Source organism: Anolis carolinensis, chromosome 2 (genome assembly GCF_035594765.1).
Source record: "Anolis carolinensis isolate JA03-04 chromosome 2, rAnoCar3.1.pri, whole genome shotgun sequence".
NCBI lineage: Eukaryota > Metazoa > Chordata > Lepidosauria > Squamata > Dactyloidae > Anolis > Anolis carolinensis.
This window is the reverse complement of record NC_085842.1, coordinates 262,725,113-262,745,709: the sequence shown is the minus strand read 5'-3', so window position 1 is coordinate 262,745,709 and position 20,597 is coordinate 262,725,113. Positions and strand designations below refer to the sequence as shown.

Genomic DNA, 20,597 nt, shown 5'->3' with positions numbered 1-20,597 from the left:
CTCATAGCACATCTACTGACAGCTTTTTGGGGGGATGGGGGAAACAAGGTTTAATAATTAAATATTTCCTTACAGGCAGACTGTAGAACATGTGACATTACAGAATCAACTCCAGCAGGTTCTGGAAAAACAGAGATCTGAGGTCAAGTCATTGCCAACGTCTCCAAGGTAACTAAGCTGCTTGTTGTTGTTAGTGTTGTTGTTGTCTTTGTATCCCTTCAAGTCATATAATTCTAAAGTAGGGTTTTCTGGGACTTAAAGTATACAGCTTGCCCAGGGTCACTCAGTGGGTTTCCATGGCTGAGCAGGAATCAAACATTGGTCTCCAAAGTCTTTGTTAATAATAATATATTTTTTAGCTGTCTCTCCTCACAGCTTGAGGTGCATTACAACACTACTATAACACCACTTTAATTTTCATGGTTAAATGCTTTGGAATTATGGGGTTTATAGTTTGGTAAGGCATCATCATTCTTTAGCAAAGACCTTGCAAAACTACAGCTCCCATGCTTTCATAGCATTGAGCCATGGCAGTTAAGGTGGTGCCAAACTCCATTAATTCTAAAGGATTGGTGTGCCCTTATTCCATCATTCAAATATTATACCACATTGGCTTACAGGGGTGGAATTCCAATGTAGTTTTTTCATTGCTGGGGAAGGTCATGTTTCATCTAAAGACCACATCGTTCATTTTGTAAAAGAAAAAAACATAATGTCATATGGTAGTATTCAATACATCTTTAATATCACAAGTATTAATTCAGATGAAATTAATTTTTGCCAGTGTGATATAATCTGGAATCTTTGGTGACTCATAATGATCACAGGAAATTCCTTTTGCTCACAAGAAGTCTCTTCTGATCCTCTAACATCTTTCTGGTGATCACTAGTAGTACATTACCAGTAATTCAAAATGCCTTTGCTTGCAAAGAGGTTGGGTAGTGAGGCAGCCTAATTATTCTGTGCTTTCAAGATGATTTGTCTTCACTATCTAATATAAATAGACAGCACCAAAAGGAATAAATATAATTGCATATTGTAATGATTTAACCTCAGAAGAGGTTGCTTGACTTCAGCTTGAATAAGCCTGCAGGAAAGAAAAAAGCATACTCATTGGCTACAGCATAGGAAATGCTTCTGTCCTTATTACTAACTTTCTCTATGATGTGGGACAAAATATCAAAATACTGATAAGTGCCACAGAAGCAAATTTACTTAATAAGCTGAAAGTGTGCAGAAATACAAACTCCTCTAGCTATAAATTAAGAAGAGCAATACAAGTGTACTTGACACATCCTTATAACTGTGGTTGGAAGAGCGAGTAATGCAATGCTAGAATAAAGCTACAGAGAAGCAAAAATCCCCTTTTATGTATATAGAATGCTGTTTCTATTAATAATGTAAGATCTGCCGTAGTTTCTCAGCCAATGATCCAGTGATGCAAAAAGCCTGCAAAAGCTACACCAATCATTATATGCTATTTTCCCCCAAGCAGTCAAAGTGCTTCATATACTTTATCTCAGAAATCCATGCAAGAACCCTCTCTCATGGCAGTGTAAAAATATTACAGCATTATTGTGCTACAATTGAGTATAAGTGGGAGTTGAGGCTAAGCAGCAGTGGCATTTCTGAGCACATCTGGTGAGTTCATCATTGAGCTGAGATATGAACTGGAGACCAGTTCTGACTTGTATGGAACAAGACATGTTCCTTGTCCCTTTTAAAGCAGCAGTTCGGACTCTAAACGTAGACCGTTCCATTTCAATTATGCATAGCCACTGATATGCCTTCCAGTAGAAAATGTGGCATCTGGCCTGGCATTTGGCTTTTGAGCAATTGTTTTTATTTTCTTTAAAAGCAGTTTTCTGGTGATACGGTCAAACTGAAAAACAGGCAGTTGATATTTGAGGAAAGCAATGAGTCCAAATTTTTATTAATGTTGTCTTTTTATCCTCATCCTAAATTAATTCTTTGTGTGCTAGAATTATTTATTCGGGTTTAGCAAATTTAAGCACAATTGGGTTATTTATAGAGTTTATTCTGATCATAAATCAGAGTTTCATACAGATGTTTACTTTCTTGTGTATAGGCAAAAATGTATACAGGAACGTGGATGTACAAACGAGCTCTGCACCCAAATACTGCCCAATGCCCAGGGCACTTTTTCAGACCTTGATATAAGTAGTGCTAAATCCTGTAAAGGGCTCTGGAGTGGTGCTTGGTTTAACAGGGCTATAGAGCTCCTGTCATCAGGAACCTGGATTTTTGATGCTTTCCATTCATGGGACCTCTGTTCAAACAAAGCATGATTTTTTTTGATATGCTGTCCTGGTATTTGTAACATTAAAGGTGAGGCTTAGGCTTGTGCAATTTGTCTGGAGGGTGATCTGTTTTTGGTATCTGAATTTCATTGGGTACCTAGATCCGTTTTCGGGAACCTCCCGATAATTGGCTAATGGAAAAAAATGTTTTTGGCTAGGTAGCTGAAAGACCTAGGAAGATCCAACCCATTGGTGGCAATGGGGAACTTACAAGTCTCCCCTTTCCATTCGTGGTATCCTTTCCTTTCTTCCTTTCAAGGGAGTCTGGGTTTGAGCAACGGGGTTAAGGAAGCACTCTTCCTGGGACCCTATCCTTTCTTCCTTTCAAGGGAGCCTGAACTTGAGGAATAGGGGTAAGGAAACATCTGCTGCATGCTACCAAATAGAAGGGAAGAAGCCGCACCTTGCAGCCACATATGGGCTATTTTGGACAAAAAAAATATGGTGGCTGAGCCCATGCCATTATGGCTGTCCGAAGAAGCCGAAGAAGTCAAAGGAAACGGCTAAAACAGATCCGTGCACAAGTCTAGTGAGGCTTATATGATCTCCCACATCCTTATATACACTGTTTCAGCTCTGTGTATAAGCAGGCAAAAGCCTACATAAGCCGCAACTTGCATTGATATCTGCAATCTTATCAAAATACAGGTTACAAAGATAGTATCAGAGCACTATCAGCACTTCCTTGAACAAGCTTCTCTAAACTGCATACAAAATTGCTGCTACTGATGATAATCTACTCTTGAGTTCAGTGTGGCTTACTTTTAGGCAGACATGAATAGGATTTTACTGGAGGTTAATTTCTAGGCTATTTCTATAGTTCAGTCTTGTTCCTATAGTAATCCTCATATTTATCCTTCACTTCTTTTGCCTTCTTTGATGTCAGAATTTCAACTATGAGCTGCTGGGATAGGGATCTAATCTTTTTTTTTTTTTACAAAAAGTATTGTTATGAAGGATTTGAAAAATAAACAAATACGTAAATAAATTTATTTATTTTTCTAAAGAACTATGTTTATTCTAGAATTCCAGTTTTCCCTAAGATATTCCCAGAAACACTAACAGCATAAGCAAATCTTTTCCAGAAAGTCCTTCTGTGGAGACTATCAAAGAAAGGAAATAACAGATCAAGCTTAGCCTAGAAACAGATTTACATTCTTAACTATGAAGTCAATACTGTGACTCCATAATACATTCCACGTGGGCAAGAATCTAGAAGAACGTAATAGGATGATCAGATAAACATTTGCAATGGAAACATCAGTTTTGCACTTTCTATCTGTATAATTTTGATTGTGGTTTCATGTACTGAAGGCTTTTCTCTCTCTCTTTCCATTGAAGTTCACCATCATCACCCATTTCTGGCAAACCACAGTGGAAACCTTCTGATACAGATGACTCGACTCTACCAAAAAATAAATTGAACACACAGGATGGTATTCAGATCTTTGGCAGTGTGGGAACTCCTCACCACAATCAGCCTAAAATTAAAGATGAGGACTCTGACAGAATCCTGCGCCAGCTGCTGGGGAAAGAAATCTCTGAGGATGCTTGCATGCAAGAAAAGCTGTCCTTAGAATTTCGAGATGTGCATGCCTCCAAGAGCATGAAGAAAGCTCCCTTGGAGAAAAAGGAGTTGAAATTAGCAAGGCTGAAGCATCTAATGCAGCGCTCCCTCAGTGAGTCTGATACAGATTCAAATAACTCTGAAGATCAGAAAAATACACCTGTGAGAAGAACGGATAAGCCAAGACCACAGCCCATCGTGGAAAGCACTGAAAGCACTGAGAATTTGCACCTAATGATTAAGAGGCATACTTTGGCATCAGGTCGCCGGTTCCCTTTTGGAATGAAAACCTCAAAATCGTTGGATGGTCACAGCCCTTCTCCCACTTCTGAAAGCAGTGATCCTGATAATGAGTCCCTGTATCAGATTGGTACCGTATCGCAGAACCAGATGTCGGGAGATGCTTGCCAGTCAAGCCCTGAGACGTCCACTTCTCACAAAGTTGCCACAAGTCCTAAGAGTGCACTCAAATCACCATCTTCAAAGCGCAGAACTGCCCAGAATTTAAAACTCAGAGTGACGTTTGAGGAGCCTGTGGTACAGGTGGAGCAAACAGAAATTGGTTTAAATGGGGAAAGGGACAAAGAGAGGAGTAAGGTCCTTCAGCGGCCACCCAATGCTGAAACTGGGGAGCAGCAGAAACGACCATTTGGAACATTTCGGTCCATAATGGAAACACTGAGTGGCAACCAGAACAATAATAATAACTATCAGACTTCGAGCTTAACCAAGACCTCATCACCTTTTACCTCATTAGGAAGGAAAGCCACAGATAGCAAGGGAAATTCAGCTAACTCGGCAAAAGGAAAAAATAAACCAGTGAGTGTTTAATAGGGGGCAGAGGGAATCTTTTTAATATTTTAATGGATGGTCTTTTAAAATTATGTGTATGCAAGTTCATTAAAATTGTGTCAGCGCATCACAACCTGGACAGCCTAGGTCAAGGAGCAGGTAATGGGGAGGAAATAATAACATAACCAAAAGAGCATCTTGTGAAAATGCCTAATGAAGGGAACAAATCTGTCTATTTAAGAAAATCTTCTGTGTGGAAGGGACAGCAAGGGTCATCCAGCCCAACATCCTGCCATTACAGGAACCCACCACTAAAGTATACTTGAAATCTGCTATGCCACTTTGGACTAAATCCTGAGTAACTCAATTGAGGTGAGCCAGCATGGTACGGTATAGTGGTTTGAGCATCGGATTACAGCTCTGGAGACTAGGGTTCGCATCCCTGCTCAGCCATGGAAACTCACTAGGTGAGCGACCTGGAACAAGTCACATTTTCTCAGTCTTAGAGGGAGCTAAAGACAAACCAATCTGAACAAACCTCACCAATAAAAACCCAGATTCACCTTAGAGCAGTGTCTAAGATTGAAATTAGACTATCTTTGAATGCACACATTTTTTTCTAAAACCATCTAGAGATCCAAGCAAAGTGTGACATTCTTTTAGGAAAACCTCTTTTCCTAAATACTCCATCTGGCAGATTATGTAGTAAACCATCCATGTAGACTGACTTGCAAAATATTAGGGTGACATTTCCCATGCCACTGAAAGGTTTTTTTCTTTCAGCTTTTTTCCTGGCAAGTGGAATACTGTCTGAAAGCAGCAACGAGTGGCTTCATTTGAAAGACTCACCAGCTGCAATATACAGTAGAGTCTCACTTATCCAACATAAACAGGCCGGTAGAACATTGGATAAGCGAAAATGTTGGATAATAAGGAGGGATTAAGGAAAAGCCTATTAAACGTCAAATTACGTTATGATTTTACAAATTAAGCACCAAAACATCATGTTTTAGAACAAATCAACAGAAAAAACAGTTCGATACATGGTAACGTTATGTAGTAATTATTACTATATGAATTTAGCACCAAAACATCGCAATGTATTGAAAACATTGACTACAAAAGCATTGACTACTAAAAGGCAGACTGTGTTGGATAATACAGAATGTTGGATGAGCGAAGGTTGGATAAGCAAGACTCTACTGTAGTTATTTAAAGCTATGATGGCTATCACCTTTAAACTATTCCTTAATCTATATTTCACACTGAGGAAAAGTATGTTACACAGAAATCATGATTTTGAGGTACAGCACCATCACTCATGGCAGGGAGGCAGGACACATTCTTATAGAAATTATGGGACATGGGGAACTAAACAGCAATGCAGCATTCCTGGTTCCTGTTAATATAGGAGAAAACCAATCCCAAGGGGATTCCTGCCTTGGGTAGAATGAGAAGGTAATTTTTAAGAATCCTAGTTCCTTCAGTCAAGCCCTTTAAGAAATACTTGTGTTGGAAGAAGACTTGCAATGACCCAGTTATAACAAAACATATCTAATCAGAGAGAAGTTTGGTGCTTTGTTCAAATGGGATTATGGTTGGCACTACCTGTACTCAACAGTTGGCAATAAAGCATCACACATTGCCAGCAACGAAAACTGGAAAATATAGGTGAGGAGTATCTTTACCCCCTTCAATGTCTGTGATGCTTTACTGATATCCTGCAACTTTCTGGTTTTCCCCACTTTCCTCTCTACCCATTGCATGGATGAAGCATTCTTTCTTGCTTTAAAATGCTTGTCATGCTTTCATGCTTTCAAATATCCAGTTTGCTTGAAAATATATTGTTTCTCGATGATTTATGGATGTGAGTAACTGCCAGACATCAGTACTGTTTTGGTTTTACCTGACAAGATTTATGGACACAATTCGAGGGTTTTCAACCTTTCTTCTAAGAGGGGAGAATGCCTGTGTATAGGGGGAGTACAGCTTGGAAGTAATGCATGACAAGTGACAGTGCTGCTTGCAATTTACTACTTTGAGAGGGTAATGAGGGCATGGCAAGTTTTGCTTTTCAATATAACATAACAGCTAGTAGTATTGTTATATTTTTAACTAACATTCAGTTATTGCTTCTAAATGCTTAGAGGTCATTGGGAAATATTTGGATCTTCTGATCAATTTTCTATTTTAAGGTATATTAAAAATACAGGCAATGTGTTGGTAATGCATTTTAATGTATATGCAACAACTGATGCATTACTGTGGAAACAATCATCGGTAATTTCTATCGTTTGGCTTTTTTAAAATAGCATTCCTTTGCCCCTTGAAGGAGATGGGAACAACCTTCATGCATGCAGAATTCTGTGTCGGTAGAGAGGAATTGTGACATACCCATTTCCAAGGCTTTTGCTGATGCCCTGTAATGTTCTAAGAGCTGTCCCTCTTCGATGCATGTGAGAAGCCTGTTGCATGTTCTTTCGACTGATTAATGCATTGCACTTCCCTAGGCTCCTTACTCCGGCTGTGTCAGTTTTTCCACTAGCATGCTGATTGAAGACCGCCTGTGTAACTATGCATGGTATGTGCTGATGCTGAGTGAAAACGTTGGCTTTTCTATGACTTTTTTATTATTATCCTCTCATTGTGTGTGCAGTTTATAATTGTTCACAGCTTAAACTAATGAAACGATTGATGACAAATTGTAAAAGAAAATGAAATTTTGATCTCCTAAGAGAAGTAAACAAATCCCTGTTGCAGGCCTTTGCCGATGCCCATAACTGAACTAATTTAATGGCTCCAGCAAAAGCGTGCATAAAAAAGCACTAGTGCTCATAAATCCAAAAATGCATTTTAGTTCAGTTTGGCAACACACAGTTTCTTGAATAAAAGTCAAGCACCAGATGAGGATGGAAATTAAATTTCCTCTCACGATCAAGCCAAGTCAAACCTCACTTACACTCTGAAGAGACACAGTGCCCCAATCTCCATTTGCTCATGCCCTTTTTCTTCTACTTGTCAGCTGTTGCTTTACTTTTCTAATTCAAATATGCTCTCACATAGTAACACCAGTCAACAGTGCTTTTAGTCTTCCATGAATAAAAATGCAATGACATATGCTTCCATGAATAGAAGCTCTTCTTTTGTTTGCAGCAGGAATCAAGATCCAAGGAATGTCCCTTTTTGGATGGAGGCAGATTATTTAATTTAATGTTCACTGTTTCACCCTGAACGACCTCCTATGCAGCTCTGAGGGGCCCTCAGATCTTCCCCAGTAGCCTTTGTCATTCTCTATTGATAATGTATATTTAGTATTTTTTATTTACCTTATTTCTACCCCGCCTTTCTCTACCCCTAAGGGGACTCAAGGTGGCTTACATATGGCAACCATTAGATGCCTTAAATACATACAGAGAGACTTAAAATCAATTACATTTAAAATTAATACATATTAAACATTTAAAACATTACATACAATATTAAAATCATATCATCCGAAAATCATAGTCCAAGGCCATTCCGTCGTCAATTATCCATAATTCCAAGTCTATTATTGCACTGTACTAATCACCGAAAGCCTGACCCAAGAGCCAAGTTTTTACTTTCCTTCTGAAGGCTAGAAGTATAATGTATAAATAAAGTTGTATTTAAATATTAACATTAACGATATATTTCTTTCAAGATATGAAAACTGAATATTAATCCTGACTAAAATGGTGCGGTTGAAATGCATGCTGAGCTATTTTGTTTCTAGTGTTAGCTGTCTTAATTTTGACTCTAGGATCAGATTCAGATGTAGCCACATCATCAGGATTTGTGATAGGCTTGAGATGACAGAAGACTCTCTCAACTATTCAAGTATAAAATTAACAGATGGGAAGTTTCCATTTGTGGATTGATCCTAACACCAAAACACAACATGTTTGTAACAAGTGGGTTTTTCGACTCAGGGTTTGTAACAAGCTTGAATATCCTGGCTTGTATACAATGGATCCATTGAGATCCTGGATTACACTGGTAAAACATAAAGTTCCACCATGAGAAATTTCACTTAATTCTCACAAATTCAACCAATCTTCTGCTGGGGTGCCACCCATAGGCATAGAATAGACAGGGAAGATGGGGGGCAGCAACTGAATAAAGGAGAATAATGCCATCTTTTTGGATGTCCAGTGGAGCCTTGGAATCCTACATACATCATGGTTGCACAGTATTTTGCTTGTGCAAGCTAGTTATATCTGGGAACTTATCATATGTCAAATGGTCACCTCAGTCATTTACATGTACTTGAACCTTGTAGATAAATGAAGACTTTAATAGACAATACATAACAGAGCTGAGCTACTCTTAAATGAGAGGTCATGGGAGGTGGCAACCCATTCATTGAGAGAAGAAAGCCAGGCTTTGGAGAAAAAGACCAAACTGTGTCACATAGCTTAGCCTGCACCCCATAAACTGATCTTCTGGGCCCATATGTGGTGGAGGATCCTGTGGTTCAAAGGCTAAACCAGCTTCTGTACATGGAAGGAAGTCACCATATTGCTTTATTGCAGGCATCAAAACATGCTAGACTAGTTCTATCATGTAACACATGTTAAAGGATGTGGGGATTTGAATCAATCAGTGGCCCTACTCAGCCTTAATGTTGTTTTTTTTAAAAAAATAGACATCCTGGAAATAATACTAAAATCTTAGTCACATCGAAAAGCCCTGTTCATTCTTTATTTCCTAATAGGCTACAACTTTCTAGAGGCAAAATAACGAACATGCCTAGTGCCTTGTTAAAATGCACAATACAGCATTCCATTCCATTCTCTTAGTGCTTTGTTGCTTTCAATTTAAAAGGACAGGTCTGTTTTTATCAATGATAGTGCCAAGCAAATGTTTGCAATTATTTTAGTCCTGTGTTGCCAGTGAATATTTTCTTCCCATGGATTAAGTTATTGCGAAGCATGCAGTGCATGAAAGTGAGAACACGTTTATCTTGTGTGTGAGAAGCATTATGGTAACCTAATTCACAGCAATCGTTGGGGTGAGGGGAGGATTGGTCCCTATTAGGCCTATTTTATTGCTAGGAGTATAATCAAATGATAAGCAGAAAGAGATCTTGAATCCAGCTGCTAGCTCCAGCTAGAATAGACTCTTTGAATTAATGGAGCTTATATATGTGTTGATCTTTCAAGTTCTCATTGATTCAACATAGCTACTCTAATCAAGGTAAGCAACTGAATTTAGACCAAAGACTTTTGTAGTTGCAATATAGTGGCATTATAGTTTCAAATTGCTGAAGCTTTAGGAACTGTTACATCTTGCACTTGTTACATGCTATTTTGCAAAGGTGCAAAACATATAAACTTTCAGAAATGAGGACAGTACAATATTTCTTGTAGTACACATCCCCATCAAGCCCAGTATATCTTTCTTATATAGTGGCGTTTATAGCAAAAAGTAAATTTGATATTAGCACAGATAGGGCAGAGGTAAATCTGATATATTGCTAAGATCTGCACCTAACACAATATAAGACATTGTGCATCTGTCTCCTAGGAGGGCCCAGAATCAAGATGATGTTTTGAATTTTGTTTTATTTTTTTCTGTGTTGAAAACAGTGGGGACTCTCAAAATTTTAAATTAAAAATATTATGCAAAGACACAAACTTAAGTGGAGGCTGAGGCTGTTACGGCTGATCTCTATGTCTGAAGATGAGAGCAGATTCTGTACCCTTTCAAAATTGTGTCAAAGCATAGTCCATTTGCCTTGTTCTTTTAGAATTTGATGGTAGTCCTCTAAGGACCAAACCTACTGGTTTTTCACAAAGAAGAAATGGCTGCTTGCCTGTCACTTAGTGATTAGCATTATGTACATGTTGGGTTTGATACAGCCATACCCTTTGGGAATGAGATACTGTAGACAAGTGGTTCTCAACTTGTTGGTTCCCAGATGTTTTGGCCCACAACTCCCAGAAATCCCAGTCAATTCACCAGCTGTTAGGATTTCTGGGAGTTGAAGGCCAAAACATCTGGAGACCCACAGGTTGAGATCCACTGCTGTAGGCTATATCTACACTTGACAGAACAATTTGGTTATACAGTAGAGTCTCACTTATCCAACATAAACGGGCCGGCAGAACGTTGGATAAGTGAATATGTTGGATAATAAGGAGGGATTAAGGAAAAGCCTATTAAACATCAAATTAGGTTATGATTTTACAAATTATGCACCAAAACATCATGTTATACAACAGATTTGACAGAAAAAGTAGTTCAATACACAGTAATGCTACGTAGTAATTACTGTATTTATGAATTTAGCACCAAAATATATGTATTGAAAACATTGACTACAAAAATGTGTTGGATAATCCAGAATGTTGGATAAGTGAGCGTTGGATAAGTGAGACTCTACTGTATGTCAATTGATGAGGCTCCATCCTGTGAATTCTTGGAATTTTTGGTCCTTAGATTGCTGTACTAGATTTAATACACTCCCCAGAACCACAACATTCACATAGGAGAGAGAGTGTTCAGAGTTGTATCAAATTGCTATAATTGTGTATTGTATACACATTGTAAGTTAAGGGGTCTGCTGGAAAAAGAAAGGGAAGTGATTTCTTCCAATTCCCCAGACAGCTCCTTCTGTCTGTTCAAAATCTATTGTGGATTGTCAAGAGATACCATGGAAAGTGTGTTGAGGGTGAAGGATATAGACGGCATTGAAAAAATTACTTCCCTCTGGTTCCTGCAAGTGTGTATCCGGTGAGCAGAACTATAGCCCAGGGTGGTCAGTCTAGATTTTCCCACTACCGAGGGATGTCAGGAGAAAGCAATCAATTTCTTTTATCACAGTGTTGGTACATGTGGGTATTTCCCCTCTCATTATGGGAAATTGCCTAACATTCTGAAGAAAGTTAAGGAGCTTCCACAAATCCAAATGATGTTTTGGAAAGCTACACAGCTTTCCAAGAAAAGCAATTAAGCTTTCCTAAAAGCTAATTGGGGGGGGGGGGGGGGACAAATAATGCCACACAGCTTTAAATGTTGCACAACTTTAAAACAAGAACAGCCTCTGTATCCATGAATTCTCTGTTCATGGATTCAATGGCCCTTTGAAGGCAACCTTAAGATTGATGTAGCCCTCAGTGAAAATGAGTTTGACACCTCTGGTCTAAGGAAACCAAAATTAATACACTTCTTTCTTTTGGCTGAATTTGCTGGAAAGAGTTCTGCTTTTTTGAACACATAAAATAGTTAGCTTGGTTACTATGATCACAAATGTGCTTGTAAATGTTATTCCATAAGTGGTATAGAATACCAGTGGTATATGAGTTCACTGATATGGGTTGGAACTACAGCATGTGAAATATTTCCCAAACAGAACAAAAAATATATTTAACCAGAGCAAACTGGTTATTGGGCAAGCTTAGGTCACCATGATGAATCAGCAACTGCAATACCGCAATTTTTCTTAAGTATAGGATTGACAATAACTCCAGTAATTATGAAGTATTTTGTTGACAAGAAATAGTTTTCTGTTAATACGTGCTTCAGATTGAACACCACAATGAATAAGAGGTTTCAGATTACGCCAATCCTTCAGCATTTGGTGTAGAACTGGACAAAGTACCACAGTTTTCTTTTAGTTTGCCAAGCTTCATTCTGAAGCTAAGCAAATTAGCATTTTTCAGATATAACAACCTATCTCTGCATGCTTATTCTCAGCTGTGTTATATCTAGACAAGACATTTCTCAGTTTGTTTGAGTTGGATCTTTTGGACTCTAATAGACTCTCTAATAGTTCTCTAAAACAATAATAAACACACAAATGTGTATAATAAATGCATTGCTTGTTTATCTAACAAGCACTGTTGGACTTCACTGTAGCAGTAAACATTTGTTTATCTAATAAACACAGTTGAACATCATTGTAGTAACTTGGAGGATTGAACTATTTCATACTTGTCTTTGAAGGCTTCTAGTGACATAGGGCTTTCATGGGGCGTAATTACAGACTGATGCTCTCATGATATAAAATATGTCAAGCTTATATTTGCCCATGAACCTGGTTATCATAAGTGTCCATTCTTAACAATTATATTTGGAACAGACAATATATGGTGAGTTTTGTCCATCAGAAAAAAAACCATCAGGGTAGGACATTAGAATCAGGATCACAGTGCATGGAAAATTGGTTTAAACTATCTGCACTTCTAAATATCATGGCTCAGTTAAGAACCCGCACACACAAACATACATACACTATTATTCAGAAAAGGAAGAAAGCTGCCATTTGTTCTGTGTTTAAAAGAAAAAGCAGACACGTTAAATGCAGTCATGCATTTTATATATCATCTGTCTTGGCCCTGATCCGCTTGTTTTTAGAGGAATGTAGGTGACTGTACTGCATTACTGGCATAATTTCCATTAAAAGAAGGCAGCATAATCATTGACCTTCACTAGTATGCACGCCATCCATTTATTTGCTAGACTAGGAAATCTTAGTGCCATAAAAAGGGTTGTTGCATCTCTTGGCCTCTGTACGTTGGATGCTGTGATTCAATTAATCTTTCTGAAGCATTAAGAAAGACAAGAGAAAATAGCTTAAACTCATTTTGAACTAAATAGCTCCTCTTGTTACCACTAGGAACAAAGAAGGAGGAAGGAAACTATTATCTATACCCAGCGTGTGCAAAATGGAAATAATAGTGGAAATATTTTTAAATGGTTAAATAGCATTTTTCTTGAGTGTTGAGAAACTCTATCAAGAAGAATTCTAGACAGACAAAAATGTTTAGATTTGGGACTTGTTCTGTGCAGAAATAGCATATTGTTGATTCCTACAGGAAACAGCATTTTCTATGCAGTAAATTCCAGCATTCTACAGGGGCTGCTTAGTTACATATATGTAACTCAGTTATGTCTCCTGGCCTGACAGTCCTGCAACTTTCTTTACTGGGCATCAGCCACACTGAGGCTGTATCTACACTGTGGAGTTAATGGAGTTTGACACCAGTTTAACTGCCATGACCGAGTGCTATGGAAGCTTGGGATTTGTAGTTTGGTAAGGCAAACAAATTCTGTCAGAGAAGGCTACAGACCTTGAAAACTACAATGAGCTAGATTTGGGGCAGCAGTGACAATTGTGGTAATAGTGCCATGATTGTGACTGCATAAGGATCGTGAATATGACTCCATTACAAACGTGTCACACCAAGTTTTGCACAGAAAATGCAGTTACTTACAAAAAAAAACAATCTTACGTGAATTTTTGAAGACTAAATACCAAATTGTGAATAGTTTCTCTAAAGCTGAACAATTTTGTAGATTTTTTTCACAGCAGAAATTAAAATTGCTAAAATTATTCATTGCTTCCTTTAAGAAGAAAAATAGAGAATTATGTCTGTAGTTCTGTTGCATAGATAGAGTCAAAGGATGGGAAAGATATTTTTGAACTACAGTGGTGTAAGTGTTATAGTCCAGTTCTTGGGTGCTGTAGCTATAGCCATCTGTACCTGCCAAAGCCCAACTATCTCAATTTCTCTGGGTGGGATGCAGGTTACAGACAAAAGTGGGTTCCCTTTAATAGCATGAGAAGGCAGGCTCTTGATCACTGAGAGCAATGAAAAATGTCTGCTCTCTTACTTTGGCTGACTGCTGCTATGGAAAACAATTTCCTGTTTATACTGACTTCGAAGAACAAAACAAGTGCCATATGCAAGGGCATATAGCCCCAACCTAATTCTGTTTTCTGTTTAATACACAGAGCAGTTAGCAGAACTACTGTCTAAAAAAAGGGAAGAAATACACAAACTGCATCTGGCATTCTTTTATCTTATCTATTTCCATTTAATTGGACAGGATGAGTGGTTCATTGGGGATGGATGGAATTGCTGGAGGTTGTGTGGTACTGCCATGTTTCCAGTCTATCAGTCTTTTCCTTTCTTACGAAACAGTACACAAATAAGCACATGTTGCAGGCCATCTGCTCTGATGCCGAGTGGATCAGACAGGCTTTCTATCCAAATTTTACAGTCATTCCATGGTCTTAATTTGTAAAATATATCATGAAAGAACTGCTAATACTGCACTGATAATGGAGTTCAAGCAAAGTTGAAATATTTTATTTTATTCCATTTACGGAAATAAATATTTATTCAGTTACAAATTATTTCTAGCTATGCATCATAAGTCTTCCATAAATGAAAGTCTGCATTTTAATAATATGTTATTTATTTCCTGTGGATTATAATATGGAAACTATATACATAGTTTTTTGCAATTAGTGTTTGCATAATATATTATGGAAAATATATATTACTAACATTTTGATTTTATTATCTACGCATAATAACAACATGCACCAATTCAATATTATTTTAATGATGGAATGGCTTTTCCATTAATTTCATTTAGTTGATAACTTTGCATTGTACAAATTGTATAAATTCTACTGATAGCTAACAATAAAGGAGACATTTGTTTTTTTCTTCTGTTCAGATTTTAATGTAAACTTCTCTTATTCACACTGAACTGAAATAAAATTATACAACGGTATCCACACTTTTTCCAGATTTCAGAAGTTGTTCAACAGTCAATAGTGCATACAGAGCTGCATATAATAGGATAAAATATGCAAAAAAAAACACACCCTGATATAGTGAATTATATTAAGGAAGATTGTCTATAAAATACGTTGATGGTACAACATTGATATGGGCCCCCTGGTGGCACAGCTGGTTAAACAACTAAGCTGCTGAATTTGCTGTCTGAAAGGTCAGTGGTTCGAATCCGGGGAGAGGGGTGAGCTCCCGCTGTTAGGCCCAGCTTCTGCCAACCTAGCAGTTAGAAAACATGCAAATGTGAGTAGATCAATAGGTACTGCTTCATCAGGAGGGTAACGGTGCTCCGTGCAATCATGCTGGCCACATGACCTAGAAGGTGTCTATGGACAATACTGGCTTTTTGGCCTAGAAATGGTGATGAGCACCAATCCCCAGAGAAGAACATGACTAGACTTGATGTCAGGGGAAACTTTTACCCTTACTTTTACAACTTTGATTCCAAATTCATCTACTAGAGAAATGCACAAAAATGGGTATGAATCAAAAACTTGTCGTTAAAATAAAGTTAGGTTTATTGGGTATTTTGAGTTTTGAAAGGCTTATGACAGAAAAGATGGAAATGTATGATGTAAAAATCATTTTAATTGGCTAACCTGTGTAAATATCAGGGATTTGTTTTGCAATTTTTCTCTGTCTTATATGCTAGGTGTTAAATGATAATATGGGTGTCTAGGTGTAAGTGACTGTTGATGTTGTTACTCTATGGCACACACATCAAATGCAAGGCTCGCAGGCAACACAGATACATTTGTACAGTCTTACAATTACAAAGGGCCCTTTACAGACCACCATGAGGCTGATGTGGCCTTCAGTGAAAATGAGTTTGACACCCCTGCTCTATGGGATGAGGATTCCTCCAGCAGTACATATATTTTCTGGATGAAGCAGAGGGATATTCTCTGTCAAGATGCAGGAAAGGGAAGGGGGTCACAATTAAGGCAAGGAAAAGGTGGACAATCTGGGCTGTGAAGTAAAGAGAATGATTGGTGAAGTCCATTTGTGAATGTACCTTCATTTCTTTTCCCTTCCAAGCTGCTTCTTTGTTCATATAGATTGGCCTCCTTCTGTATCCCCAATTGCAATGAGGAGCTGCAGCAGCCCCTTTCAGGACCTGAGAGCCACTAGGGTAGGAAGGAAATAGACATCTTGACCCTTATTTGTTAACTGTAAGCAAGAGTTGGGCAATTTAATCAGGTTGGAGGGAGTTGGGAGTCCAACAATATCTGAAGGACTACATTACCCCTGCCTGTTTTGAACAATTATGCCAGTTTAAGCCCAGAAGTCCTTAGAGAAGATTAGGCCAGGGCTACCTTTTAAATACACTGATCTTTGAGGTATGAAGCAAAATAAGTCACTGTGCATCTTGTGGATGATCACGTGGTTTTTTTTTTTCCTTGACAGGCATAACGCCACCGACAGGAAACTTCAGCAGTCTTACAGCAGAAGTTGTTTTGACGAACCAGAGCTTCAAGAATTCTTCCTTTGACTCACATTTCTTGGGGTTTCACAGTCTTCCTCCAAACATGGCCTGAAATCTTCCCACTTGAAAACGTAACTTTCACCAGCAGAATAACAGACTCTTAGGATGCCTTAAATTTATAGACCATACACTAAAATTCATATGTGTCTATGCCAATGCTTTGTAAAGTGTTATTATTTTAAGGCAAGGGTGAACAAAAGCCATGATTTGGAAACAAAATAATGCAAGGAGCCTCGAGAACATTCATCTGACCACCATTTTGTACACTACTTGTTGCATGGATATAATGTAACATGTCTTGTATCTTCCTTTCTAAGATCCCAGTTGTGTCTGTTAAATATAATTTGAAAAGCGATCTAATAAGGTCTTTGTATGCCCAGATTCTCACTGAGCCTGAGACAAGGGCTCCCCTCTCCCTCTTGATCAACCATGTTTTATTTCTATTTTTGATTTTTTTGTATAAAAGAAAATAAACTATGTGTTAACCAAAACACAGTATAAACATAACCAAATTTATCTTCTCTTTCATTTGTTTCTGTGATCCATTCTGACCAATTTCATTTGTTAGCAAATATAAGTATGTCAAATTGATGTGCTTCACAGGAGGAAGATGGTACTTAAAGAGGCCCGCTGCCCAATGCTAAAGCATTTATCCATAATGATGTTTGGGAGTTTGATCCTAAAATAATAGAAAATGTATATACATTAATCTAAGCAGCATTTTCCCGGACTATATTTATTGACAGATATAATTATTTTAAAAGCTGTTTTCTCAAGACGTATGGTTGTCTGAGAGATCAGAACATAGATTCACTATTAGAACCCCTCATTGTACTACTCCTTATTTTTATAGGTCTGTGATAACTTCATGTTCCAGAGTTCTCACATCACTGAACTAATACCCCAAAGGCAATACTGTATTCAGACATAAAAGCTCAAAGACAATACTGTAATAAGAGTGCAAAGACGTAAAAACCCAAAAAGCAATACCGTACCCAGAGCTCAAAGATCTAAAACCCAAATGCAATACTATTCCCGGAATGTTGGTTGGCTTAACAGGAGCAGGCACCTAGAAGTCCATAGGCAGCTGTGGCCAATGAGGGCTGCAACCCAATGAAGAAACACACAGCATGTGCAAGACTTCCAATTCTTTACTGACAACTCCAAGTAGGTTGTGTTAAGGTGGGAACTTCACAGTAAAGATGGGAATTGTGCAGCGTTTGGGTAATCCTGTGCAACTCCAAACAGATTTCAGAGTGGAAACTGAGATATTTCCACTGATCCCCCCCCCCCCCCGGCCAAAATATAGCAAATAAATAAATAAATAAAATGTACATTTGGCCAAGAGCTCTCCATATCAAAAGGAAAAATGAAAGCTTAGTGACATAGGACATTATTTATAGCTTGATTTATTTATTTGAGGAATATTCACTCTTCTCTTAAAACTAGGAACGAAAGTAGCTAACAACAAGCTTAACCATAAATAAAGCTAACACAATATTTTAATAAAGACTAATAGACAAATTATAATATTAATAAAAATGACTCAGAATCTATTTTAAAATGCTTTAAAAATGCAGATCAAGTCATTAAAAACTCCTTTCTCAGCAGCCACTTTATTGGCACCTGAATAAAAAGGTCTAGCCTGCCAACAGAACAACAGTAGGAAGGGGAATAACACCATGGAAGCCAAAATGGACATTCTCTGCATAGGTTACATCAGAGCCAAGTTTGAAGGTAATTGAAGCCACAGAAGCACTACAGGTAGCAGCAATACCAAGCTTCAGAAATAAATGGGTACAGTAGAGTCTCACTTATCCAAGCTAAACAGGCCGGCAGAAGCTTGGATAAGCGAATAACTTGGATAATAAGGAGGGATTAAGGAAAAGCCTATTAAACATCAAATTAGGTTATGATTTCACAAATTAAGCACCAAAACATCATGTTACACAACAAATTTGACAGAAAAGGTAGTTCAATACGCAGTAATGTTATGTTGTAATTACTGTATTTACGAATTTAGCACCAAAATAACACAATATATTGAAAACATTGACTACAAAAATGGCTTGGATTATCCAGAGGCTTGGATAAGCGAGGCTTGGATTAGTGAGACTCTACTGTACTATAATTATACAGTACTATCACTCCAGTAACTCAAATGCAGAAGGGAACTTTGACATGTATGTCATCAGCATAATTCCATCCCATGAAATCGATATATGTTTTAATCATGGTATGTAGATAAGTTTTTTTAGATACACTAAACAATTCTAGTTGAAGTGTTTTAGTAGAGTTTTAGCAGAGGATGAAGGATCCATGTATCCCATCTTCTTCATTATTGCTCTCATATGGAAAATATGGGAGCCCCCGGGGGCGCAGCGGATTAAACTGCTGAGCTGCTGAACTTGCTGACCAAAAGGTTGGTGGATTGAATATGGGGAACGGAGTGAGCTCCCGCTGTTAGCCCCAGCTTCTGCCAACCTAGCAGTTCGAAAATATGCAAATGTGAGTAGATCAATGGGTAGGAAGGTAATGGTGCTCCATGCAGTCATGCCAGCCACATGAACTAGGAGGTGTCTACGGACAACGCTAGCTCTTTGGCTTAGAAATGGAGATGAGCACCAACCCCCAGAGTTGGACATGACTAGACTTAATGTCAGGGGGAAAACTTTACCTTTACCTATGGAAAGTAAAAGAGAAGAGAAGGTATGAAACAGAGATGATGTGAACCAGAACTCTGAAATATTAGAGATCAAAGTCAAATGAAATAATGCCATGAGTGTTAGAGACTTTCCCCTTTAGATGACACCAAATTGGAGGGATTGCTAATTCTCCAGAGCAGAGGTTCTCAAACTGTGCTGTGGAGCACCATGCTGCTTCCACCCCCTCCTCTTTCCTCCTCCTCATCCTTCTCCGCCTCTTCCTGAGAAATGCAAGGAAATTAAAGTTTGGAGCTGCCAAAGAAGCAGCAGCAGCATCCTCCAGAGGCACAGACACACACCCCTCCCCCGGTATGGCAGAAGGGAGTAGAACAGGATGGTCAAATGGCTTTCTGCTATTATTATTATTATTATTATTATTATTATTATTATTAGTAGTAGTAGTAGTAGTAGTACTATTATTACAAATGCTGGATGGCCATCTGTTGTGGGTACTTTAGTTGTGCTTTTACTCCATGGCAGAAGGGAGTTGAATTGGATGGCCTCTGGAGTCTTCCACTGAAATACTGTTAAGTTTATGTTGGTTAAAATTGTTCTTCATTTTAAATATTTTATTGTTCTGAATCTGAATCCAAAATGACCTTCATAAATTAGACTGGTGGGCCAAAACTAACAAAATGAATTTCAACAGGGAGATATATATGGTACTACAACTAAACATTGAAAATGAAATGCACAAAAACAGGATGGGTGACATCCGGCCTGAAAACAGTACATGTGAATAGATCTTGGAGTCTTAGTATGCCAGAAACTGAACACGAGTCATGTGGTAACAAAAAAAAGCCTATGCAATTCTAGAATGCATAGTTTCGAGATCGAGGAAAGTCGTGGGACCTTATCACATTACCTAATGGATTTGCCACACATCATGGCAAATCCATGGGGTCCCATCAGGGAGTGTGGGGAACCTGTTGCCCCATGCCCCACATTGTCCAACTTACTGGGACCCCATCCCACAAGAGAAAGCATCCCCCTAATGTTTCAAAGGCAACACGGGAAGCATACGCCACTTGCGGCAAGGAGCCCGGCTGGAGGTAATAGTAATACTTTACTTATAGGCCACCCTCTCCCTGAGAGGACTCATGTATCATGTAA

General features: G+C 38.3%; 1 protein-coding gene across 4 annotated transcripts in view; it reads left to right on the top strand.

Moving 5' to 3' along the window:
* Positions 1–17,291, top strand: part of sncaip (synuclein alpha interacting protein) — a 140,069-nt gene extending 122,778 nt beyond the window's left edge. For 3 of the 4 annotated variants that reach the window (XM_008114055.3, XM_062972149.1, XM_062972152.1), the window contains 4 exons: positions 76–168; positions 3,663–4,707; positions 7,191–7,261; positions 16,701–17,291. In XM_008114055.3, coding sequence (XP_008112262.2) covers positions 76–168; positions 3,663–4,707; positions 7,191–7,261; positions 16,701–16,785 — 1,294 coding nt within the window. In that variant the 3' untranslated portion in view covers positions 16,786–17,291. The remainder of the gene's footprint in view (positions 1–75; positions 169–3,662; positions 4,708–7,190; positions 7,262–16,700) is intronic. The other variant, XM_062972151.1, reaches the window with a different exon arrangement.
* The last annotated feature ends 3,306 nt before the right edge of the window (positions 17,292–20,597 follow it).